This window comes from Rhipicephalus microplus, chromosome 6 (genome assembly GCF_043290135.1).
Source record: "Rhipicephalus microplus isolate Deutch F79 chromosome 6, USDA_Rmic, whole genome shotgun sequence".
Taxonomy (NCBI): Eukaryota; Metazoa; Arthropoda; class Arachnida; order Ixodida; family Ixodidae; genus Rhipicephalus; species Rhipicephalus microplus.
Genome location: NC_134705.1, coordinates 199,363,271 through 199,389,964, shown reverse-complemented (window position 1 = coordinate 199,389,964; position 26,694 = coordinate 199,363,271). Strand labels below are relative to the sequence as shown.

At 46.7% G+C, this 26,694-nt stretch overlaps 1 protein-coding gene across 1 annotated transcript in view; it reads right to left on the bottom strand.

The window, feature by feature from the left end:
* Positions 1-26,694, bottom strand: part of LOC142766124 (uncharacterized) — a 351,486-nt gene that overhangs the window by 315,297 nt on the left and 9,495 nt on the right. The window contains exon 2 of the mRNA XM_075867973.1: positions 9,903-9,994. Within this exon, the coding sequence (XP_075724088.1) occupies positions 9,903-9,994 (92 nt within the window). The remainder of the gene's footprint in view (positions 1-9,902; positions 9,995-26,694) is intronic.

The window sequence follows — 26,694 nt, the reverse complement described above, 5'->3', positions numbered from 1 at the left end:
ACACAGCTCTTGTCCTGCAGGCTAGTAACCCTCTCCCTCCCTCTAAGTCCCGTCTCCTCATTCAGCGGAATAAGGCACCGAACCACAACAAAAACAACGAACTCCGGAGCACGTGTCGTGCGTCAGGTGTTTGGAACGGGGGCTGGTTTTGCTTCAGAGGTGGAAGCGGAAGACGGCACACTGCCTTCCTACCTATATAAGGACGGCTCTGAGGCGGGTTGGGAAGAGGCAGTGAGAGAGAAAGAAAGGGAAAAGGCAGGGAAGAAAGGGCCAGCTGGAAAAGGGGAGGAGAGGGAAAGAAAAAGGGAGGTCCGGTGCAAACCGTTTAGCGCATTGTGGCGTGTAATAGCTCAGCAGGATACTTGGCGGTCTCGAGAGAGAACTGCCGCGGGATGCGAACGCGCCACGTGAACGAGGCGCGCTCAAACAGCCCCTGGTGTCCAACTGTCACCTGGACTCCTTGCGGAGGCACCACCCGTGTAACAGTCGCTAGGGCGTGAGTAGCTGATTATTAGCAAACCATGTTAATGAAACTTGCTATTTCATGGTTGCGGCGTGAAGAATGGCAGATCAAACAAGTGCAGCCATAGGCGAAGCTGGGGATAAATATGCAAGGAGAGAAAGGATAGTGAGCTCAAGTTAACTCTCGCCAATTTTTTTTCTAATTTGCTTGTATATGCATATATAAACGTCCACAGACCCGAACATACATAAAAGTTGTTTTTTTACCCACCTCAGCTCCTAAAACAAACAAAAAAAACGAATAGTCCTGGCTATGTTCATGATAGTATATGTATATATAGCATAATAGGCTTTAGTCGCATACCACCAATGAAACGCCCCAAGCCATGCCTATAAGACAGCAATCATGCTGAGACTTGCAGGCATGCTTGGTGCGCATGCACATGCCAGAAGTGCGCGTGTGCCGACAGTCGAACAAGGCGGTGTAAGACAACATACATGCAAGTTACAATAGCTCAGTCGTAGAAATGCTCTAAAGGTTCTATAGTATGTTACGTAACAAAAAAGAGATGTCCTGTAGCTGTATGCTATGCGACCGAAAACGTATAACCACGGTTTCCTTATCCTACACGGAACGCGAAAGCGCGGTTATGCCACTAACAGCGCTTGCAGGAAACCGAGCTTGGCAACCTCGGTTTGGCGGTTAACCGAGAAAATGTAGGCGGTTTAACAGATTACGAAAAACCCTATTAGAAATACCTTTACGTGGTATTGGTATGGACTTATCTCTGCCTGTCATTTTGTCTTTTGGAGCTTCCATTTCTGGTTTCTCTAATGCGACAGTATGCGCGGCCGTCCGGGACTATATTGATGAAACTAATAGGTTGACTAATTAACCAGTTTCATTATCCTAACATGTCCACATAATTATTTACGTATAAAATCAGATTATTGCTCTATTCTAAGAATAAATTCGTTTATGTAAATATTTGTATGCATTACACTAAGCACCCCACCTTCCTAGGCTATCGGTTATCTGTCTGTTAAACCTCCATCATAACAAATCTGAACAGTAAATTTTAAAACCACTCGATCCTAGGCCGATCCTCCACAGTGGGTATGCACCACTAACAATAGGACAACAACAACAACAACAACAACAACAACAACAACAACAATATCGGCGTTCATGGAGGTGGCGTTTGCCGCCTTAACTACACTTAACCGAAGACACTTTTGCGCTGTGCAACATCGGCGAACCGTGGTTGGCGCTAACCGCGGTTCGGCGTGGTTAACCGGCGTAGGTCGAAACCGCGGTTAACTTGCCTGTGCACAACGAATGTATAATTATCACGAGGGAATGCCGCCTGCGTTGATCACTCTCTTGTCCATGCTTGATTTTGCATACAAGGCGCCATACCAAGGGGTTACATATATTAGATTCGAGCTAGTTACACTTTCACGTGCCCTTGCACGTTCGTTTCTCATTCCTCGATTATGACTCGAACCCGCCACCTTTGCATTAGCAGCAGAACGCCAGAACCATTTGGCACGGCGGTGAGTGCAGTCCACGAGGAAGAAAATGTATCATTTGGCGGCCACATTACAGAAACACGCACGTTCAAAACTATACGAGCAAATAACAACAACGCCGTGCCAGAAGGCCGCACAGGCGCCCATAAACCATCGGAGAGGATTCCTTCCCGACTCCTATATTAGCGAGGCTGGCGTGTTGCGACCGGCCTCTGAGCAACCCATTCGTGCGATGCACGCGTTAAAAACAAGGTAGTCGGCAGTGTACACCCCGCAAGCCCTTTTCATCTGGTGAGACAAAAATACGAAATGCGCGGAGGGTCAGAATTCTCGAGCGAGCGTCCAAGCAACAGTTCCGGGTTTAACCGATTTGGCCGCGGGGGCCTTCGGCATCCGCTACATGCACTCCGCAGCACCATCAGCTGAGGCGTTTTCATAAATCGATCGCGGCTGTAAGCGTTTAGCGCGAGGCGTATAACAACGCCGCACGTTCCGTTCGATCAACGAGGCGGAGAAGGCACGCAGTTCGAATTCACGACGAGAAAGTTACCGTGCAACTATACACCCGGCAAAGCGGAGTTGTTTACAACTCGGCTGCATGCCCGCGGTGCCATTTTCATTTTTGCTTATCTCTTTCCTTTTCCCTCTCTCTCTCCACGATGTTCTGAGTCACACAAAGTCTTTTCAGCGGTTGAGACAGCATAACGCAAGCTGAAACAATAATAATAACGACAATTGTTGAGGTTTTACATTCCAATAACCACGATATGACTAAGAGGCGCGATTAACGTATAGGCGGTAGGCTGTTCAAATTCCGATCATTAGCTCTTCTTTAACGTGCACCAACATCACGCAGTACGGAGGCCTCTAACGTTTCGTCTCCGTCGAAATGCGACCGCCGTGGTAGGAATCGAACCCGCGACCACCAGCCGAACATCGCATAACCACGGAGGCACACAAAAGGTGGCTCAATTGCCTCGTAGAATTCACCGATTTGTACACCTTCATTTCCTTTACCTCGGCAAGGTACACTGTGTGGAAAACAAGGGCAGGGCAACAATTTGATGATGATGATGATGATCGTCACCACCATCATCATCATCATCACGAAGATGATCTTAATGTTGATATGATTAACAACGAACGCCATCGACCCACAACGGTAGAAAAGCTGGCCATTCAGGCAAAGTAATTCTGCATGATAGTCTGATGGATGGTTTGATGTTTCGCATTCAAATGAGCGAATGAAGTGACAAACGTACATATGTAATGTTAGTCATTCGACCGATAATCCCGCACACACGGGCGCGCAAGCTTCCAAGCTTTTGGTCGCAGACACGTGCGCTCACGGACACAATGACTCAGCGGCATCGACAACAACAATACCAATAACAACAAGGTAACTTAGAGAAGACGGCGTTTCTTTCTCGCGCTGCAGGGCGCCACACCGGAGGCGATCTTTTGCGTATCGTTCATATATATGTATACGCGCGGAACGCTTGCATGCTCGCATGCGTTGCGAAAACGGCGCGAGGAACAAGAAAACAAAACCGCGCGGTATACGAGACGCGTCGTTCGCGCTTACAGACGTCGTAAATCGTCGTCGCAGCCTACCCCGCCCACCACTCGGCCCGCAACAAGCGCGAAGGCGAGGCGACCATCGCCGTCGAAGGAAGAGATACGGCGCCCGCGGACGCTCCCAGCTGTGGCCGCCACAAAGTGTCTTGCAAAAAATTTACTAGACATAACTCCGCGGCGATATAGGCTCAATAGGGAGCTCAAAGCGCACTTAGCACGGTCATGCAGCAGTTCGCATTGCAACAAATGCCTATTCATCCATCGTTTCAGCATGTTCACTGAAGTCTAAAGAGAACTAAACGTAACGGGAGGATACCCCTTTTCAGACATGCATACCGAGCCTATAAAAACAAGATAAAAATAAGGCAGAGCTTGCCATAAGACACGCAAGCCTCGAAACTGAAGCCGGGCGATTCTGAATACTGATCTGGATACTTCTACAGTTGTTTCTATAAGCCTAGCTCAGCTAGTGCAGTGATGCAGGTTCTTTCTGGGTTGCGCCTATATAGGCCATTGCTGTAACCTTAAGCTAAGTGCCTTGTCTGTTTGTTCCAGTGTGTTGTGTTTAGTGTCGTCCCCACGATCATTTCTACACCAACTCGCCCAACAGTCAACTCTTTTGATGCTATAGTGTTGTTCCGAATGAATGAATGCAAGACTATAACAAATACTCTTCCGGTGACGGTGGAGCCCTCAGTCCAGGGCCCCTGTGGCCTTGGCCATCTTTCAAGCTCTGTCGATCAGCTTGAGCTGTTCTTCGGGCTTAGGGCAGGACAGCGCAGCCTCCCACTGCTCCGGTGTTAATGTACAGTTTTTTGGCACTACATGTGTGTGTTGGCAGGCCCATGTCACGTGGTAAAGTGTTGGGGTGTTCTCTGCATATCGGGCATTTGTTGGCGTATATTCCCGGATAGATTTTACTCAGAGGACTGAGATTGGGGTATGTATTAGTCTGCAGCTGTCTCCAGGCAACCGACTGCTCTCTGCTGAGGTCTTTGTGGGGAGGGGGGTATACACTCCTCAGGGCTCTCTGGTGTTCTAAAATTGCTCCATAGCGTCTAGTAACTGTGGCTGGTTCCTCCTCGTTGTGCGCCCCCCGGTCGGCATATTCTCGGGCAATGGCGTCGGCACGCTGGTTCCCTGTCACAGTTTCATGGCCTGGTGTCCGCGCAATGGAGCAGCTCGAGAAGTTTATTTTTCTTCCCTTGAGTATGCAGATGGCAGCACTGGATATTTGTCCACTGCTGTACCGTCGACACGCTTCTTGCGAGTCAGTAACTATTTCTGTAGTATAGACTCTTCGCTCTGGTGTGTGATGGCGAGCGCTATACTTCCTCAGCCTCGAGGATGTTGTTGCCTTTGATCGAAGCGCTGTTGACTTCCCTAAGTTGGTGATCAACGACGCTTACAACTGTTCCGGAGTGCTCTCTGTATGTGGTCGCGTCAACGAACAATACGTCGGTTCTCGCCTTGAAGGTTGTTCCGAAGTTGACTCTGCAGCGCAGACCATTTCGAGTTAAACAACAGAGAGGCACAGACACGACAGGGATATCCAAACCGCAGAGACAGAAACTCTCGCTGAAAACGAGCGCTCGCACTTCTCGTATAGATCTCACGGGCACGGCGCAGAAGGCTTCGTTGGTGTATAGGCCTTCCATCACGTGGCGGTCTCCTCGCAGACGCCATTGCCTTTTTCGTGCCCAAGTGGTCTCTCGTATAGTACTTATATACTCGGGGTGTTCGACTCGCCGCCGTCGCTTCGCAGCCATTTGTTGTTGGGCGAACTGCTGCTGCCTTCTTCGTAATCATTGGAACACCGGTGAGCACTAGTGATGCACTCACATTATGTGGCGTGCATGCTCATTCATGACGATGATTATAGTTATTTAGGAACGATTTGCTAGTCAGCTTCACCATTGTATATACATACATACATACATACATACATACATATATATATATATATATATATATATATATATATATATATATATATATATATATATATATATATATATATATATGATCTAGCAGACAGTCAAGGAATGTACAGAGGAAGTTAATAGAACCAATGGAATGTAAATAAGAAGAAAGAAAAGTGGGTGAAAAAATAACCAGCCGTGATTCGAAGGTCGTACGTTCGTTTCCTGCTCACGGCTGGTTATTTTTCACCCACTTTTCTTTCTTCTTATTTACATTCCATTGGTTCTATTAACTTCCTCTGTACATTGCTTGGCATTACTGTCTGTTAGATCTCATTATTATTGTGTCAAAACACGGAAAAAACGAGCCCTTAGGTATCCACTTCTTTCCCTTATATATATATATATATATATATATATATATATATATATATATATATATATATATATATATTTAAAGAACAGCGGAAATGCATACTCGGAGGGTAAACAAAATGCGCCAGTGACCTATGATGACACCTTTATGCAGTTATAAAATTTTACTGTATCGGGGGCGACACTGGGTGGGTGTGGGAAGGTTCAAACACTTTATGTATGTTCGTGCGTGCGTATGTGTATACGTGTATACATATACGCAAGCAAAATTGAAAATTTTCGAGAAAATCGAACCCCCAACCCCTCCCGACCCCAAGTATGTCAGCTCTACATGATATACGTTTTGCTTGTGGTTTTTTTTTAAGATTACTTCGTTTTTATTCATGGCGGCTGCAGTGCTATACGCACCACTTTCGATGCAGTCATTCTTCACCCAAGAACGTAGCTCGTATAACCGGTAGCCCAAAGCGCTGCATGGAGTGTTATCATATACTAATATTACATTCATGAACAGTATTTTCCTGTGGTTTTCTCGCGTATAATAGCCCCGCCGCGGTGGTCTAGTGGCTAAGGTACTCGGCTGCTGACCCGCAGGTCGCGGGTTCGATTCCCCGCTGCGGCGGCTGCATTTCCGATGGAGGCGGAAATGTTGTAGGCCCGTGTGCTCAGATTTGGGTGCACGTTAAAGAACCCCAGGTGGTCGAAATTTCCGGAGCCCTCCACTACGGCGTCTCTCATAATCATACGGTGGTTTTGGGACGTTAAACCCCACAAATCAATCAATCAATCTCGCGTATAATACAAGATGCCCCGGAACCTGCCACGGTGGTCCGATTTACGCTGCTCGACTGCTGACCCGAAGGTCGCCGGATCGAATCCCGACCGGTGCGGTCACATTTTTTCAGTGGAGGTGAAAAAGGTGTTGGAGGCCCGCGTTCAGTGCGATGCGAGTGCGCGTTAAAAAAAAAAAAACACCAGAAGGTCAAAACTTCCGGAACACCTCCACTATTACGGCGTCCCTCATAACCATTTCGTGGTTTAGGGATGCAAACCACCCCAGATTGTTAATGGGAGTTCGGAGAACAAGGCAATACTTTCCATGCAGCCGGAAACAGTCGTAAGCTCACCACCAAAGCCGGAGAAGATTCGTTATCACGCTCGCCTATCGCGTCTTCCAGCATCCTCACAACACAGGGCTTCGCAAACACGATGGCGACTTCAGATTAAAACAATTCGATAAAAAAGATAACTGCAAGACGTCTTTCGCGTCTCTTCCGCAGGATAAGACAGCGTGACCGGAAACTTTCCGCGGGAATGAAAAGTAAACATGAGCAATATGAATTCATTTTCGTTTCTATTGGTGTAAATCATTAGGGGGCCAGGGGGGCTCGGACTCTACTTGTGTTCAAGCAGGGGGGGGGGGCACTCCTTGCAGGTGTACTCCCTTACGATTAAGGTTTGGAACGTCGTACACTTAAGTTACTTGACAGTTACTGGGCATAGCGCATTCAAATTTTCTAAAGTGTGTACCTGTTCGGCTGAGTGAAACCGAACGGAAATCGCAAAAGCCGCTCGACCGGTTCAAAGAAGACTGAATAGGACAATGCAATTACTCGAGCGGGAACCATATGCTTTGTTTTTTGAAGATTTATGTAAAAGTCTTACGTAAAGGAAAACACCGCACGTACTGAAAAAGCACTATATATGGCGGCGATCGCCTGATTTGTGTCCGGCCCTGCGATTTTTCTGGATTTATGCCAACGGTCGCCTCCTTCAGGTATACTAAATTCCATGCTTTTAAGTCGAATACCTTCGATGCCTCGTAAAACGCGATAGTCGACCATGCATCCCGCGTCGGTGGCTTTAACGCTAGTGACGCCAAGAATATTCATCGCGCGGTGACGTCACAGATCGCCAAGGTTCGTGAAATTTTGATGACATAGCCGTGATGTCATAACACATGAAGTCACATGATGACGTCATCCTATGACATCATCGCTTGGTCAAAGGTGCACCGGTCAAGGCTGTGCCCAGTTTTTTTTTTTTTTTTTGGGGGGGGAGGGGAGGTTGGTGTTCATGGAACCGCTAAGTTTGCCAACTGGCGGTCCATGCGAAGGCGTGTAAATAACTTAGTATCACCCGGAAAGCTGAGTGAATGAATTATTTATTTCATCCTTCAATCAAGTTTATTTAATAGTACAGAAGTTTACTTTCAGGCGAGGCGAGGAAAGAGGAGATTAACCCCTGTCCCAGGAGCGCGTAAAAATTCTAGGGGGTGCCAGAACTCCCTCTATGTTTCGGCCTTTGAGTGTACCTTTGACCAGCAGCAACTGGAGAGACGCCACTCTTTGCCCCTCAATACGTATAGTGTCTGTACTGAACGCTTGATCGAGCAATGAGCTTTTTGATTTCGTAAGAAATCACTGTTGAAAACGGTGCCTGCCAAAGCTGTTTTAACACCGTCCACGGACGACATTTAAAACACGATCGACGACAGCTGAGTAGCGTGTCGTTATTCCTGGAGATGCTCAGACGTCTTTCCCACGTTTCCCAAAATGAGCAGCCGATACGCATTTATCTCTCTTCTATTAATTGATCATTTTCGCGCCCCCTACGGCCCCTTTCATGAAACTCTCGTCATGACGTTACACCAACACCATGGTATAGCTGATCTATAAGTCAATCCACACATCCGCGGTAAATGTTATTGCGTAAAGCTTGAAGAAGTCGAGCCATGGGCGTCAGCACAAAGGGATCGGTGCTTTTTGCATGCAGCTTCTGCTGTACTACGAATTGGTGTGCTAGCAATAAAAGGTAGGGACATTCTCTCCCTCTCACCACCCCCACAAAAGGTATACCAATATTGCACCTCCCACCGCCAACCCACACCAGCACTCCCACCCCACTCGCCCACATGAGTGTCGGCAATAGGGTCAAACCCATGTTGCATAACGTGTGGGGGGAAGGGGAGAGGAAAGCGCAAGTGTAGGTTGTGGGTAGGGGCAAGTGCTGGTGTTGCTTAAAAAGGGGGGAGGGGGCTGGTGCCTCTTTCGCCTCCCCCTCTTGCCAACTCCCATGCTCTCCGAGCACGATGAAACACGAGTTCGCAGCCCGCGAGACAAAATCGTGCCCACGGTCGAAGCTCTCATGGTCGATCGAACGTATTGAGACACCAAGGTCTGAGAGTGATGAAAGGTCGAAGAACGAGTGCTCAAGAAAAGGCGTGAAACGGCGACGCTTTCGCAGAACCCATCCTTCACGGCGCACACCCAACCATTGAAGACGCGAGCTTGCACGTACAAGAGTCTCACGTGACAACGCCATCGCGCAGGGATGCGGAAGACTTATTGCACCTAATTTGTCTCCGTCCAGTATGCGAAATGAACCCCTTGCGCCCCCATTCATGAGGGGAGAGCAAACACGCGAACTCGCGAAAGGACCGGGAAAACGTCTCTGAGCCTTTTCTTTCTATACCTTTTTTTATTTTTTTCCCCAAGAAAGTGCGCGGCTACGTGAGGGAAGTCACGTGACCGAACTGATGGCCCCACATCTGTCGAACGTGAGAAGAGTAAATGGTGACTAGAACACCTTGTACGCAACTAAATCTCCCGAATGTTCATGCACACTCTAAAGCTACAACAACAATACTATATATGGAGCTCCGCTTCGCCGACGCTGATAAAACAGCAAATGTGACGGCCATCCCTTCGTCGGCCTATCGCATTTCTATGTTCTTCAACTCTTTCAGATACGTTGTATCCACTACTCTCTATAATAAACACTCTTACACTCTCTTTATTAGAATCTCTATACACTCTATATTAAACACGCTAAGCTTTGATGTTGTAGGGACTCCTGCAGCTGCGACTTGATGGCCTCAAGACCAAACTGTCGGATCGTTCTGAACAACAAAGTTTTACTTCTTATTCTTCAAACAACGCGTGGTGGCCGACCATGACAGAGGAAAGCCGACCAAAAACATTTAATAAAAATTACTCTTGAATATGAAAAAAACGTGTACATGCGTCGTACCTGGAGTTGACGCACATACGAAAAGGGCGAAGACGACGGATATCCGGACATCTTTGTGTTAGTCAGCTGATGTTCTTCGACGTCAAGGGCCACTGAACAAAAAGAAAGAAAAAATCACGGTGAATACGTATGACACGGCAGCTGAAATCTAGTTTGCTGTACCTCTTCTGACTCATTTGTTTTCCTCATACAATGTCGTTTTGCTATAGCGCAGCTCAGTTTGAGCCTGAATGAAAAAAAAAGCAAAGAAAGAAACTACAGCCAATGAACTTGCCAAGTCTGCAATCCTTGTCAGTTTTTCTCATACAAAGGCTGTTTTTTTTTTTTTTACGATCAGACCACGTGTATATGTTTCACTTTAAACATGACTGTACGGTGGGCGAGGACACTTCGCCAGGTGCGTCCAAGTGACGTAGCAAACCCAGTCTAGTTTTCCTTCTGTTTTTCTAATATACACATAATAATCACAGGGAGAGGAATAGAGCTAGAGGGCCATGCTATGAGCATCTAGCCCAACATCGAGAACTTTAGCACGTTGATGGTGATTACGCCATTACGAGGAGGATTATATGCGGGTTCGCACAGACACGCTACATGTCTAACTCATCGACAAAGTCATAATCTGTTTATATGAATTTATATGTACAACCTTCCAGCCATGCTAATGTACTGATCGTTCAATGTTAAGCTTTACGGCTTCTTTAAAATTCAGCCCTGGGAAGAACGTGAAACCACATTTGCAGATATGTTACATACTCGAGGGCACACGAAGTGAGGCAACAATTATCGCTATCAGCCGCCCAATTAACTAAGATTGAAAAAATAAGCGTTTCGCACTGAATTATAATTCGCATCGGCAATGAGGAATGGACATGAAGCGTATACTTGTTGACCTACTTGGAGCCGTCCAAAACCGCGCAGCCCGGTTTTTTACATCCCAGTACGACCATCGGCCAAGTGTCACAAGCGTCAAATCATCCTTGGAAATCAAATCGTTAGCACTTCGCCGAAAAATCTCTCGCTATAATTATGCCGCTTTCATAAGCTTTATTACGACTTCCCGCACTTACGTGACCTGCTTCTTTTTCCGCAGAAACCGCATTCAGCGCCACCTGCCAAACAGTCCACAAAGAATTCACGGCAGGCTACCAAATCTTTCAACAACTTTTTACTTTTAGCAAATTTCGAAACGTGCCAACAAACATCTGGAGTGCTAATGCACAACGTAATCCGAGGTTCTTTTCTTTTCTTTTCTCTCTCTCTCTCTCTCTCTCTCTGAGCACGTTGTTCTTCCTGTGTGATTTGGCTGTCTTCGAACTTCCCCTCGTTCCTTTCCAAATGTTACTTTTATCACATTTGCTCAATTCATGGCTGTTTGAACGTTCCTTTTTTTTGTGTGTATGCTCCCCCATTGTGGAATACCCCAACAGGGGCCTTTAAAATAGATGATGATGATGATGATGATGACGAAGATAACGATGATGATGATGATCGTAGCAAGCGGGAATGTATAGAAAAATTGGAGGCAGCCGCGTTTTTTCGCACTTTCACGAGGAAGAATTGTTATGATCCGACATATTTCCGCAGCTGCAATGTTTAATCACGGTTTACGTGATTACGCATCCAAGGAATATTAATTATGCATGTACAGAATATTGATGGGAATTGACAGGCAATGATGCCAAGGAAAGAACAGGAGATATAACAGGGGAGGTAAAACTTAATGTATAAATCTAATAACGTGAAGGGCGGTAGCAAATTCAAAAGAGGAAACAAAGAAAAAAAATGAACCCCGCAACTGTTTCGAGCGAAGTGACACAGCTCAGGAGCGGTTCATAAGGCAGGATAGAATTTGGGATTAAAAGGTATGGAGAAAAAAGTAAACATTGGGAGAAGGTTAGAGAAGTTGAAGTTCGGAGATGAATCCCAATCGCTAGCGGTCGTCGAAGAGAGGACCTCGCGGACAGGATAACCATCAGTCGCGAAACCTACCCAGCGTCTCCCTGGTATATATACGTAAAATCTACACCAACATTCCCTATACTTTCCTCGGCACTGTCGCCTATTAGTTCTCACAAGTACTGCGCAAAACGAGCCCTTGTAATTTCCATTTGTTTCCTTCGTGTATGTATTCAAGATAAATGTACGTATGAAAGTACATGTATAGAATACAGAACATACTGCATGCATACGTGTCTGCATATTTATGCAGACGTGCCGTTCGGCCATTCATTCCGTCTAGCAGAACGGCAACCGTCGCGTGCTCACGGGCGATCGAAGGGAGAAGCAAAGGTGCGGTGTTCTTTCATCGGACGGGAGCAAAGTCAAGACGGCAACTCGCGAAAAAAGAGCAAGAACGACGCGAAAAAAAAGGCGGGAAGATGAAAACGATAGACGACAGAGGCTTCCCCGATCCATCCCCCCTCCTCACCTGAAGGGGGTCCACCTAGACGAACACATGTACCCCTCCCGCCTTATACAAAGGAATGACAGATACGAGCGGCAGGGGCAGCGCCCGAATAAAGCGCGCCTCAATAGCGACGACAGTGGCTCGGGATAGAAGTGGAACTATATGCCCTCTAGTTCCTGTAAAAATCTGCACCGTATGTTCGTGGCGCGGACCCACGCGTCGTACGGGTGTGTAACCGACTGCGCATGCGCTTAAATGGTGTATAAGATCGCGCAGGTGAGTCGGGATTAGGGGGAGGGGTGTAGCGTGCATGTGACGTCACGAAACTCGCGGTATGAGCCTGGACGTGGGAACCAGGGAGTCGAAGGAAATGAGCCCGAGTCGGAGAATTAATGTGGAATCCGTCAACGTCGAACGTGTCCACGGTTCCTGAGAATAGACTCATACGTCTCTGGAAGAAGTGTAGAACCTTGAGGCCATTGATGCCGCACACGGAGGCAAGCTGTCGGTGTAGCGGCTCCGGTATACAGTATATCGACGTGCACCCCACAGACAGGTCGCATCAGTCATTATATGTGCGTATGAAGAGGGGACGCTGGGGTTCGTGTGTAGCGTCCACACACGGCTTTTTTACTCGTATGTCACACACGGTGTAAGATCACAAGTGACGTAGCAGAATTCCGTAAGCAGGGGAACGATGGTCGTACAGCAAGATGAAAGGAAGATCTTGAGCATGCTATACAAGCAGTTATACGCACCTTGAAGACATATTCGATTAGTGATGACAGTTATGATAGTAAAAATGAAAATGTTTCCCTCACGTTTACCCTACATGACCAGTATTTCAAGTACACATTAAGATTTGTACATATTATGATACGTATTTGTTGGACTTAGGTCTGATCTGCCGCCATTTGCTTCAGCGCAATAGGCTGACAACGCCTGCGTGATATCAAGTGGTGTCAGTGGTTTGCTACAAGGGTACAAGAACTGGATATATGCGAATATATAGGTGGTTTGACCACGTTTCAATAGAGAATGGTAACTATAATTACAATTTGTCGACAAAGCAAGGACTTTAGTAGAAATGGTATAAATAGCTGTCCGAAGTACAGGCTGCCAGACACTATCACGTTCATTGTAGAAGCAAGTTGTGGTAGTATATAGTTTGATTGATTGATATGCGGGGTTTAACGTCCCAAAACCACCATATGATTATGAGAGACGCCGTAGTGGAGGGCTCCGGAAATTTTGACCACCAGGGGTTCTTTAACGTGCACCCAAATCTGAGCACACGGGCCTACAACATTTCCGCCTCCATCGGAAATGCAGCCGCCGCAGCCGGGATTCGATCCCACGACCTGTGGGTCTGCAGCCGAGTACTTTCGCCACTATAGACCACCGCGGCGGGGCGTGGCTTTGTAGTCACGCTGGCGAAATTGCGAGAACCGGCGTAGGGTAAGTGACCTGTTCCAGTGACACGGGCCAACCACTGAAATAGGCAAAATAAACGCCAATCACAACCTTGCTTTCGTTCAAACTGAACGGCGGTGGTTTGACTAAATAAAGTTCACGCGGGATGCGGTGCTGACTTTTTGGTAGGACATCTTCAGTAACATTTCTCGCAGTGCATGTAAAACACAGGACAAAACCGTGACATACATGCACACTTCGAGAACGAACGCTAACTTCCAAAAAAGCATTGTTGGAAGTTAGCGCTGTATGAGTGCGTGTACACCTATAGAGCTTTCTTGTCCCTTCTTTTACGTGGGCTATAAGAAAAGTCACAGAAGGTGGTATATGACGTCAGACGTGACGTTTCCATTCGGGTCACGTGGTCACTGGTTAAGCTGCAAATAGATCGACTCACCGTAGAAAGTTCTGGCCAGCTTTCGCTTCGACACGGTCACCTCGGCAGCTGCAGGTCTTGCTACACACACGAAAGAGATTTCTCGTACGGGTATGTTCAAAATAACGAACGAAGGGCGAAACGGCTCGATTCAACACAGTCCCAGAGCGAAAAGGGGGAGGCGAAGGGATACACGGCGGCGGGGGAAGCTTAATTAGAGACGCAAACTTCGGCGCACCCCCAAAAACTGTACTCGCTCCCACCGCGACGCTCGTTCCCCGACTTCCCGTGTCATGGGAGGAAGGCGAGAGACAGGGACGGGAAAGAAGGTACGTCACAGCCGCCCTATAGCCACGGGGAGACATGAAGGCTTGAAAGGGAGACAAACCAAACAGGCGCAACGAGTTTGTTCTCTTAAGCTAGCACAGCACACAAACGTATATAGACTGAAAGAGGCAGAAGCGGAGTCGCTATATAGCTCGGAGGTAAAATATTTATCCAGAGATATCGGGAGGCGACGGAACGGGGAGTAAATATTGTGTCAAACCGTCGTCGTCGTCTTGCGAGAGAAAGGGTCTCTGTTTTTCAATCCCTCACCCACGACGGTAAGCGCACCCGACCGTCGGCTTACGTCGCGAGCGCAAACCGTGAGTGTATATATGTACGGCACACAAACAGGGCTGCAGAACACGAGATTCTATCGCGCGAAGGATCCAGAGCGCGCGCACACAGGCCGCTATGACGACCGTTGTCCTCCCTTCTCCCGCTCTGCGCATATATGTGCAGGCGCGGGGGTTTGGGTGTTGAGTCGATACGGTGTGTGTGCGTGTTTGACGAAAAGCACGCACACACGAGGAACACACAGATGACGCGGCAAACGCACACACACCGCAGCCGGGAGAGTATATACCTCCTTTCGCGCACTGCGTCGCCATTCAGTTGAACAGTGCGCATCTGAGCGCGCCAGCCACGCCGAGTGCATATGAAAAGGCCGCCAGATGAGTCGGCGCTGTCCTTGCGAGGTGCGTTTCAAACGCCGACCCACTTACCTGCTTCGTCCCACGTCACCTGAAGCCACAAGGTCCGTCGAAGTCGCCGTATGTCCCGGTGTGGCGCGCGTGATGGTGCGGCGCTGCCGGCGATTCAGTGCCTCTTGTCCGTGCTTCTCAAGGCCAGTGATCGTGCCATAGCGATGTAGTGCCCTGGGTGAGGGTTCGCACATTGTGCCCTTCGCCGACAACTGATGATTCCGTGGATGTTTAGACCGAAGACCATGCGTTCCTCTACTTGACCGTCATTATCAGCAGCATCGATGATGACGTTCCACGGCATAAGGCCACGAGGATATCGTCCCAAGGAGCCGCCGCGTGTGCTGGCGTGCACCTGTGATTGTGCGGCGCTACAAGCGATGTATTGCGTTTTGTGTGCGATTATTCGGGTTATTAGTGATTCTGATGTCGTCAAGTGCGGCTTTGGGTGAATGCTATAGCACAACGTATACCTACACGGCAGCTGATGGTGTCCCCGGATATTTACTCACAGGTCCAGGGAGGTGTTGCCCACGTCGTCATCATCATCATCGTCGGCGTCCGTCATGTGTGCCCATCATCTATGAGAAGCTGTACACGCATGTATAGACTCTTTCCTGCAGAGAGTGCTAAATATATCCAGGACACTACGCCTTTTTCATATTGTTGACTCGTTTAACTAGCACTTTATGCTTTACGAAGTACATACGTTCGAGCACACAAGTGGAGTACCTGCATGCTTATAATTCACCGTATCAGCTACATGAATCTTGCACGTATACTCAATGAACGATATATATATATATATATATATATATATATATATATATATATATATATATATATATTGTGCATGCTTCAGATTCGCTAGCGCTTGTGAGCTACATATGCAAACGTGCGATACTGTTTGCTGTTATTAACGTCGTCCTCCACGCAACTTGGCGATTCAATCAGCTGTGTAACTAGATGAGCTACAACAATGCCGCAAGAATATCCGGCTACGGGTGTGTGCCGGCAAGGAAGAGTGTTGCCCAAAAATGTGCGAAAGCATCTCCTGCTATAGAAGAGCGAGAAATACGCCAAGGCCCGGCGCTGATGGCTCCCATAAAGAGTGGCATCGTATATTTCTCTCTTCACTCGCTGTTACAAGTGTATACGACAAAAAAGACTTTTAGTAGAGGGTTCGTTAATGTCACACTGTTTGAGTTCAACTGAGCTTGTCTGCCGACGAACAGAATTTGAGCATAAAGAATAGAGATTACCAAGAGGATAATTATTTTGGTTAGATATAGAACATAAAGCCAGCAGAGGCTATGTGCAGGGGGGGGGGGGTGACAATTATAATTATTTCAAATCTAGAAGTTGAGGTGAGGTATTATTTATTTATTTATCGTGAATACATTGAAAGGCTGACGACAAAAGCTGCATACAAGCAGCTTGACAGGCCCGTCAGCCCGTCAGCGTCAAGTAAGAAGAAGAACTGAATTGAAAGTGGATCGAGAGAGAAGTCATCGCCGGACAATTTTCCTATAATCAGGACAGCTTCACTAGTTTAATCACGTCCACTTTTTATCCAGTACTTTTGTTTTGTTATTTACGTGCCCGAATAACTATCTTATTATGAGCCCAGCCACATTTGGTGTCTTCAGAGGGGCTCCGGCATCGCACTGCTAAGCACGAGGTCGCGGGTTCGATTCCCGTTGAAGGCGGGTACATTTCAAGGGGCGCGAAATGCAATATATGACCTTGAGCTAGATTTAGGTGCACGTTAAAGGGACACTAAGGTCGAATAACAATTTACGTCAGACTGAAAGCTCAATGTATGACAAGATCTAAAACGACAATATTATCAACAACAGTGCCCTACTTACCGAGAAATTGAGGTAAATACAAGAACAGATGCGCCGCAGTAGGACATTCTCAAAATAATCCCGATGACATCAGACGGACCGCCTACAGTCCATCACTAGTTATCGACCTAGCTGCACTAATAAAGAACCTTCCGTGCATTAAGACACGCAATAAAATGCTGCCTGTTCGTTTCTGTTTGATTCATGAAAAACAAAAAGAATCGCCGGACGTTACTACGGGAAATGGCGCGAATAGTTCGCAAATTCAATTTTCGCGTACTTACACTGGGCAGGTGGTGCCATCTAGCGGGGCGCAACTGAACAAAAAAACGTCTGCAATCTCGGAGCCAATGGTGGGAAATTTATCAATGGCTGTTGTTGCTGCTGGTGTTCCCACTGCTTTCTATGTGCTGCTACTAGCACAGTAAAGCCGGGCAACGTTGTGCACGGTAATAGTGACGTGAGTCGGTCCGGTCGGTCCGCTTCTTGAGGCGGGTAATTTGAAGTGCGCTAACCCAATGAGGACCACTAAAAAAAGATTTTATTTCAAAATAAGCCCTTCTTTGGCACAAAAGTAACACTACGAGGTTTCTGGACCACTATTTCAACAATCAAGTTGCCTTTACTGTTCCTTTAAAGAGAGAACTGAAAGCTCATTCGGTGTTTAGGGGAAATTGTTTAACGATTTAGAGAACGCAGTTCTCTACTATGGGAGAGCAGAAAGCCGTCCCTAGAAATCAACTAGTCTACGAAGAGGTGAAGCCAACGAAGGGGGGGCAAACAACAGCGCCCCACTATATACAGCGTGCCGCATACTGATCATACCCCAATTTTGACCCGCGAAATCACACGGTTTCTCTGAAGTGAACCTCAATCTCAGTACATATGCGCGTGTTCTGGAATCGCACTGCTGTTCAGACAGGGAAGCACTCTTAAGAAACTTAATGTGTGTAGGCGGTGTGACAGCACATTTCTATTAAAGTTTTGTGTCTCAATTACTTTTATTAACTTTTATTTTTAGATAGCAATGAAATGGAAAGGGTCGGCCCTTGCCAAGAAATGACAACTCATTCATTTCTTTTAGTTATTTAAATTTTCAAATATTTATTTTTTTATTTTCAACAAGGCAGCCATTTCTGCTATACGTTTTCATCAGTTTCATCGTTGCTTTGCTTCATGTAGAAAGTAACAGAGCTAGAAATTGAAGCTTAGTACAATCTTCCCCGACACGAAAGGTTCGGTGACCAGCGGCACCTATAGAAAAAAGTTTGGTATAAGGTCAAGAAACGTAGACAACGAAACACACTGACACAGTGACAGCCAGCTATCGAATTATTTCAATTGTAATTCATCTACTTATACGCACGCCCACCTCCTTAGCACTACGGTGCAAAGCCTCCATAAGCAATAATGTCGCACCTCCCTCAGCTGCTGCGCGTTTGAGCCGCAAGTTTATGTTTCTCGAACAAACCGTTTGATCCTACCGTTCAATGTTGACCCGCAGTCCTCAGAATAGGCGTTGGTATTAAGCTGTCTTCCATATAAACGCTCGGTTCGCATGCATGCTTTCTACCGGAACAAATCCGGTAGAAAATTAGACATCTTTGACGTCAGTACACGCGCTTTCAATTACGTCGCTATGTAAACATACGGCATGGTAGCTTATACGATTCGTGTCAGAAGCCGCTATATCCGTTCCGCACTGTTCCGTGCAAACAGGAATATGTGTGCATGCCAGGACCACGGTTAAGAAGGAAGGAACGGCTTTAGGTCGCGTCCTCCGCACTGTAAACTATAAAAACACCGACAGCGCTTTTCTGAACGTCACCTCGTGGCCATATTTAAGACGACGAACCGAGGGATCGCCGTCACCCACCAACATCTCGCGTACACCGATCTCCGAGGCGCGCAAATTAAGTTGTCCCTCAATCCTTAAGAAGGATGTGTACTCCAAGAGTGGCGGCGGACGTTCGCGGTTTTCCGGCGCGGGTTCATCGGGCGCGCCCTTCGACTCGAGGCGCGACCTCTTAAAGCGTGTACGCTCGTAAGAGCGTCCCTTTTTTCTCTCGAAACGCCACACTCGGAAGGCCGGATATCAACGGCCCGTTATGTGCAGGCGGGAAATCGCAGCTTCCTTCCTGAAATCGTCCATCAAACTAGTCGTCGTCGACGGCGGCGACTAAGAGACCGTGTCGGTCGGGAGCTGCCACTCCCCGAGGCGGGAGGGCGAAATGCCTTTCGATCCGCTATAGGGAAGTCCTCGGCTGGGTTGGGGACGCGGGTGGGTGCTGACCGCATCCGATCAGGAAGTGGCGTGACGTCACTTCCACGCACGCGACGTTCGCGTGAGTGAGACTACGTCACATCCGTTCTTAAAGACGTCTTAGTCTCTCTCTTACTCTGAGAATGTGATGTATACGGATTAGAGGTGTATACACTTTGCCCGGCGTGGAAATTGGCTTGTGATAGGCAGCGTTGTATCCGTTACCAAAAAAAAAATAAAAAATAACTAAATACGTTACTCGTTACACCAACAAAAAGGAACGCGTTACCGCTCTACGTTACCAACAAAAAAAAACTGACGCGTTACCATTACAGTTACCGAAAAAAGTAACGGACGTTACCCCTGCCGTTACTCAGCAATAATTAATATCAATCATTTTGTTTTTCTGCAACAGCCCTCACTAAGAATAATTTAAATATCACACTTACTTTTGACACAAAACTTCAAAGCCAAACGATAATTTTACCCAAACTGTTGTATAAACTAGAATTGCTTGTACAAATGCACTGAACCTTAGCAATGTTATAGAGCTCACAGTTAGCTGCCTCTATAGTTGCATGCGATGGCTTCGGACTATCACATGGTGAAGCTCTTTGTCTCAACGTCACATCATGCGCAATACTAGATTCAATCATCAACGCCTTAACATGAATTCCCGCAAACTATAGCCTAGTTATCTGTTCTCGTAAGGATAAATGCTCTCCGCTAAGAACGCAACACTGGCCTCTCCACAAATTTACGGCAATTATTTCAGCTTGCTTCTCCCGGCAAAACAAACGCGCGAAATTCGTAGTAGTAAAGAATTGCTTTAATGGCCTAGTCGCCTGGAAATATATTTGTGTATAAATATTTCTTGTTCATTTTAAACGATTTACTTACCGCGAAAATTGGGATCGTTTATGTGAAAGTGTTCAAGATTAGCCTCGCTCACTCAGGAGCTTTTTAATTGGAAACCTTAACGAGAACACAGTCTGCCATTGCTGCACGGGCTAAGTTCAGAGTGCCAATAAATCACATGTTCATCAGGCGGTCGGCAAGAAGGCTCGGCATACCATCGGGAACTTTCGTGGCACAAGACAGATTGGGGCGCAAAAGCGTTTCGTCAGCTTTCTACGCCTACGCGGCAAAAAAAGTGTATAAGACCTTTTTCATGGAGAGAAGGATCACTTTCTTTCTGGATTGTTAGGCGGACGTACAAAGACTGGATTTCGTCTCTGTCTCGGTACAGACTTGAAGTGCTGTCGAGCACAGGGCGGAAGCCACAGCGATCACAATGAATAGCCAGAAAGCTGTCAGTCTTGTTCCGAACATTAGTGTCGTGCTCTCGAGACAGTCTCTGAAGTACCTGCCTGTCTGGACGATGTGACAGGCCCCACACGACAAAGGGACTCTGTAGACTACACCCCCCCCCCCCGCCCACATTCCAGAAACCAATTACGACCAATGTGGGCCAATTACCAATTACGACCAATCTTTGTCAACCTGTGGGCAGAAAGCTGGTGCTTGTAAGAAATGACCGCGACGTGGCCGCGTCTGCCCATGCCTTCCTGTACGCCTTTGTCGGCGGCACGTCGTACGTGCCCCTGAGCTCTGTAGATGCTTTCGGCCACAGCAACCAGCAACGTCTCCCGACAGCCAGCCTTTAGAAGACGAGCCACAGCGCCCTATGTCGGCGCAGGGAATTGGTGTCTGCTAAAGATACCCCCCTCCCCCACCCTCCCGAATTCCTCAGGCTAAATTCCATGCACGTTTTCTTTGCCAATGCCTGGTAGGAGACAGCGGTCCGACGCTGCAACAAAGGAATTCGTCAGGGCGAGTTCTGAGAATGTGGCATCTTCGGAATGCAAAAGTAACGAATACCGTGGCACCTCACGTTACCGAAAAAAATGTTAACGGAAGTACGTTACCCATTGCAGTTCCGAAATTGTAATGAGTACGCTACTAATTTACCAAAAAAAAAAGTTACGCGTTACCGCCAACACTGGTGATAGGCGTGAGCGAAGGCGTTAGAAACGTTCAGACTGGAGTATAGACAGGAAACCTTTACAGTTAAAACAAGATTGGCTCCAGTACAAGTAAAGTAGAACCAGAGTAGGGGCACGTATAGTGGAAATTTGCAGCGCACTACTGAGGCATGCAGGCAGACAAAAAAGACGCAGGAGAAAGCCCATCTGGACAAAACAAACACGCATCCTTCTTTCCGCATGTGCTTCCTCCTGCGTCGTTTTGGTGAGTGTGTGCGTGTGTGTCGTGTGTCTTAGTAGCGCAATGCAAATTTTTAGCCACCTTATACGCAGCAAGTTGAAACTAAGGGAGATGTAGGGCCGCGAAAAAAAAACTGAATCACGGAAGGCGGTATTGTTGGTAAGGGTAAAATAACAGTACCTAAATATTTTTAAGCAGCTCGAATGCCGACACGGTCTGTCTTCGCACGGAAAATCAGTCAAGGCCTTACTGAATTTTTCTCTCCACTTTCCTTCTCATCTTTCTTCCTCCTCCCCTTAGTTCGGGGTAGCAAACCAGATGCTGCAATTCTGGTTGACCTTCCTGCCTTTATCCAAATTTATTCTCTCTCTCTTTAACCAGTTCATGGTGTCCGTCCTGTACGTTACAACGCCGCTTGTTCCCTTGTTGCGGTGTGCATGTCTGTTTAACTACATACTACCACAATAATTGGTGCATTGGTCCACGCGGTAGCACTGTACAGCCCTCCCGTGTTCAGGGCGGGGGGCACTTGGACGAGTTACAGGAGCTTAAATGATAGTGCTATAACGGCAGGATGATTAAATTCTAGTTCACTCTATAGGAAACGAATAACTCGATTTATACAACTATATACGGTGTTTTCTCAGCGCTGTAGTTTGTCTTTTCTTGACCATCCCTGTTTTCGTCGCGCTAATATTCGTTTAAAATGGAAGTGCACCAACTCCCTTCTGATGTGTTTTAGAGCTCTGTCTCCATTAATTTCACGGTAATATGTAGATTTTCAGAACTGTAAGTGAAGGCCAAAGCTTTATTTCGCGAATTTCTCCCCGAAACCCTGCAGTCCCAGTAATGTCAGCGCGATGTTGGTAGTTTTGAGGCATAGTACATGTACTTACCCCTTTGTGATTCTGTGAAGTGCTCTTAAGCCTTCTGAGGAACAGTTTTTGGTTCTAAGTTCACATGCGATGTGCTCAGTATCGGTTGATGATCAATTAGTTGGGCCCGAACAAACTCTGCCAAAAACAGTGACGTCGTGACGAGTTACCTAGTGCGGTAACTTCAAGGCCGCGTTGACAAACGTCCTTTTTTGTTTGTTCTTATTCTGCATTGTGTCGTGGTAGCCGTAGCTTTATTTTCGTTTTCTTTACTATTGTAGAAAAAAAAAGTTTCATGAGCTTTTAGTTTTGTTCGAAATGTATCACCAACGTGCTAACAGTGCCCAATCGGTGAACCTTATCTTGTATCAGAGTGATTTAACAATTTTCGTCTTATACATTCTACCCCTTTCAGTCTTGGTGTATACAAATGCACATGTCAACTTCAATGGCTTGTCAAGCACCGCGTGCGTCATTAAATGGCTTGAAACACATAGTTTGCACGTTCATGCAGCGGCCTTCCAAGTGGACAACTAGCGAAAATTTGACTTCATCACGCTGCGTATTGCTGCATAGGATCACTTCCCTGCACACGCTACCATGTACGACGATTGTTCGACTTGATCCGTTCCAGAACCAGCGTGAAAAGTATTTCTTTTTCCTTCCCTCGAAACAAATACAACCAAAAGAAAACCATGCATTTCGGGCCTAATAGTGGATTATTTTTGTGCGAGTGCCGAAGCTGACTAGTGGCAGAATAATCATAACTACACACTCATTACTTTATGTACTAACACTGAAACGAAAGAACTATTCCCTTCATTTAGTTGATTGGAATGTAACAATGAGAGCCTTGGAATTACGCCCCGCGAATTCGACGCGTTTCCGACAGCGCATCAGCATTCGTGGTTGAAGGGGCTACACATTGTGATGGTTGGGTCGCTGGAGAATTGAAGGCAAAAAAAGGAACGTTACCTGAACCATGCGGGTGTCTGAATTAATGTGATTTTGTGATAACTAAGCTAACGAAGCCATATAGTTATACTGATAATAAGTTTGATGCCGCCACAGACCCGAAACGTGCCTTGTATTTCTCTGTCTTTTTTTTTTCTTCATCTCGACTTGATAGGTAACGGAAAGTTTTTTTTTTTTATCTTCACCCGAACCAAACGAACTATCGTCCAACTCGAGGCTCCATCCACGGTACGTGGGCGGATATATACTCGCGGTACAGCTTGCAAAAAACAAAAAAAAAGAACTATTAGGCCCCATCGGTTCACATCCAGGAAGTCGCGGCCCGTCATGTGCAGTGCAATAGCAGCGATATATCTCGACGGTGATAAATGAGAGACTGCCGAGCCTAAATACCACCACACGAGCAAATAATGCACAAAGGGAGAAATGCTTCCGTCCCCAGCTTTTTTCCAACGTTTAGATTCACGCGTTTTTTTTTTTTGCCTCCCCTCTATATACTAAAGCGATCGCGGCGAATTCGTTATGATTCATAACAGCTAGATTCATCCCCTCCCTACATCCCCTTAGATTTCCCCCTTTATATATATATATACATGGCTTTCCCATTCCCCTTCGATATTCTCACTCTCTCAGTATATCGTCCTCTAAATAGCGTGGCGGTGGGGCTGCTAGGAAAACACTATTCGATCAAGGCAAAAAACTTAAAGAAAAAAAACGCCCCCCTCCCTAAACGGGAAGAAACGCGGTGTCCCGTTTTTGTAAAGACAGAGCGAACAAGTCACGCCGGGTTAGCGCCGACAATGGATGGGGCTGCCGCTTACACACACACCCTCTCTGCGAGCAGCGCCTCCTCGTGAATGAGTCTCTAAAGAGTGGAGCACAAAGAGGCTGCGACTTTGATGGGGGGTGATTTGGACGCGGCGTTGCAAGGGCGTGAAGCATTTATATTGGCCTCCTTTTTTCATCACCTTGCTCCGCAACGAATGGCTCGGCTTTCGCGTTTACCGTATACAGAGAACGTGGTTACAGAACGTGCGTTCTGTATACTGAAGGACTGTGGTTCCATCTATCTGTCTTTACGCGTACCTGTGGGCACGTGCGACATGACTATCTTATTCTACATTTTTTTATTCATTGAACGAATGCACGATTCCAGGGAATGGAGACAGAAAAAAAAATGCCGCCATATCCACGAAGTGAATGATGATGAGTGGGCGAAGCTCCGGAGGTAAACCTGGTAAACCATGAATCCTCCGTACATTTTGCCCACTGGATGGATGGATGGATGCTATGAGCGTCCCCTTTATAACGGGGTGGTGACAAGTATGCCACCAGGCTCGACGAAAAAAAAAATCTTTTTTCTTTTTTTTTATGTTGGCCTAATGCCTCTACTTCGATAAATTCTATCTTAATGGAAAAAAGGTAAATTTTCAGCTTAAGTTCTCTGCCATTTACGGCACACTGTCCATATTTTATTTTTCCAATATTTATTTTTGTCCTTTCTCTCTAATTTTCTGCCACCAATACTCTAACCGTCTCTTACTTATTTCAATCGCGGGTGTGTTCAGCTTTCCATTGTTGTCCCTAAAACCCAAGGCTTCCTGTAGGCTCGTGCCCAAACGTACACCTGGGTGGATATCTCCACATTCAATCAGAACATGCTCCGCCGTTTCCTTATCTTTCCCGCAGCATGTGCATTGTTCTTCTTCTTTACTGAATCTTGCTTTATAACTACGCGTTCTAAGGCAACCCGATCTCGCTTCAAACAGTAAAGCGCTTCCCCTTGAATTATCGTAATATGCCTCCCTCCTTATTTCATTTTTGCCCTTTCGGTAGTTACTCAAAGCCGGTTTTTTCTCCATAGCTGCCATCCAGTAAATCCTCTCCGCCTCCCTGACTTTTCCCTTAACGCTCTTTGTTGACATATGGCTCACAATACCAGCCGTATATTTACTGGTGAGTCTTCTAGTTCTTTTTCTCCACTGTGTGTCCACGCTCTTCCTATACAAATAACGGAACACCTTCTCTGCCCATCTACTCTCCTTCATATTTCTTAGCCTTTCTTCGAACCTTATTTTGCTCTGCGCTTCCCTCGCCTCAAAACCTGCCCACCCCATATCGCCCTTCACAGCCTCGTTTGTCGTCTTCCCGTGAGCACCCAACGCGAGGCGTCCCACAGTCCTTTGATTTACATCCATTCCCGATTGCACCTCTGCCCTCATGCACACCACTGAGTTCCCAAAAGTAAGCCCTGGAACCATTACACCCTTCCACAGACCTCGAAGCACCTCATACCTATTGTATCCCCACAACGCTCTGTGCTTCATTATTGCCGCATTCCTCTTTCCTTTTGCTGCCGAGGCTTTTTCCTGTACCTCCATGTATCTATCACTCTCATTTACCCATACTCCAAGGTACTTGTATTCACTTACCCTCGGTATTTCTTGGCCTTGTATGGACACCGTCTGATCACAGGGATCATTGAATACCATCAAACCACACTTCGTTACACTGAATCCTAGTCCAAGAGCTTCACCTTCCCTTCCGCATATATTCGCCAGCTGCTGTATATCATCTCGACTGTCCGCAAATAAGACGATATCGTCCGCATAAAATAAACCTGGAAGCTTCTGCTCAATCATCATGCCGCCCTGTTTGTGTGACAGATTAAAACCAATGTTGCTACCTTCTAGCGCTTTTTCCATACTCACCATGTACAGCATGAATAACAGTGGGGACAAAGGACATCCCTGTCTCAGACCCCTGCTAACCTCAACGTTCTCTTTGCTACGCATTCCTTCCCACTCTATGCAGACTGTATTTTCTCGGTATATCTCCCTCAAAAGCTGTATACAGTCGTCGCCCATGCCCATTCCTTTCAATATATCCCACAAAATTTCCTGATTAACGTTGTCGTATGCCCCAGTGATGTCTAGAAAAGCCACGTACAAGGGCCTATTCTCTATTTTAGATATTTCTATACACTGAGTGAGAACAAACAGGTTATCGTCTAACCGCCTGTCGACTCGAAATCCGTTCTGAAGTTCTCCCAAAATATCGTTATGTTCGGCCCATGTTTCTATTTTCATTTTTACTGCTTGCATCGCCAACCTGTATAGTACCGATGTAATGGTTAGTGGTCTATACGAGCGAATCTTGTCCTTTTCTCCCTTGCCTTTATAGATTAAGTTCATTCTACTTTGTCGCCAACTGTCCGGTATTTGTCCGTCCTTTAAGCTTTTTTCTACTGCTTTTAACAATGCTTCTTTAGTGTTATGTCCTAGTTCGTTAATGAGGCTAACGGGAATCCCATCTA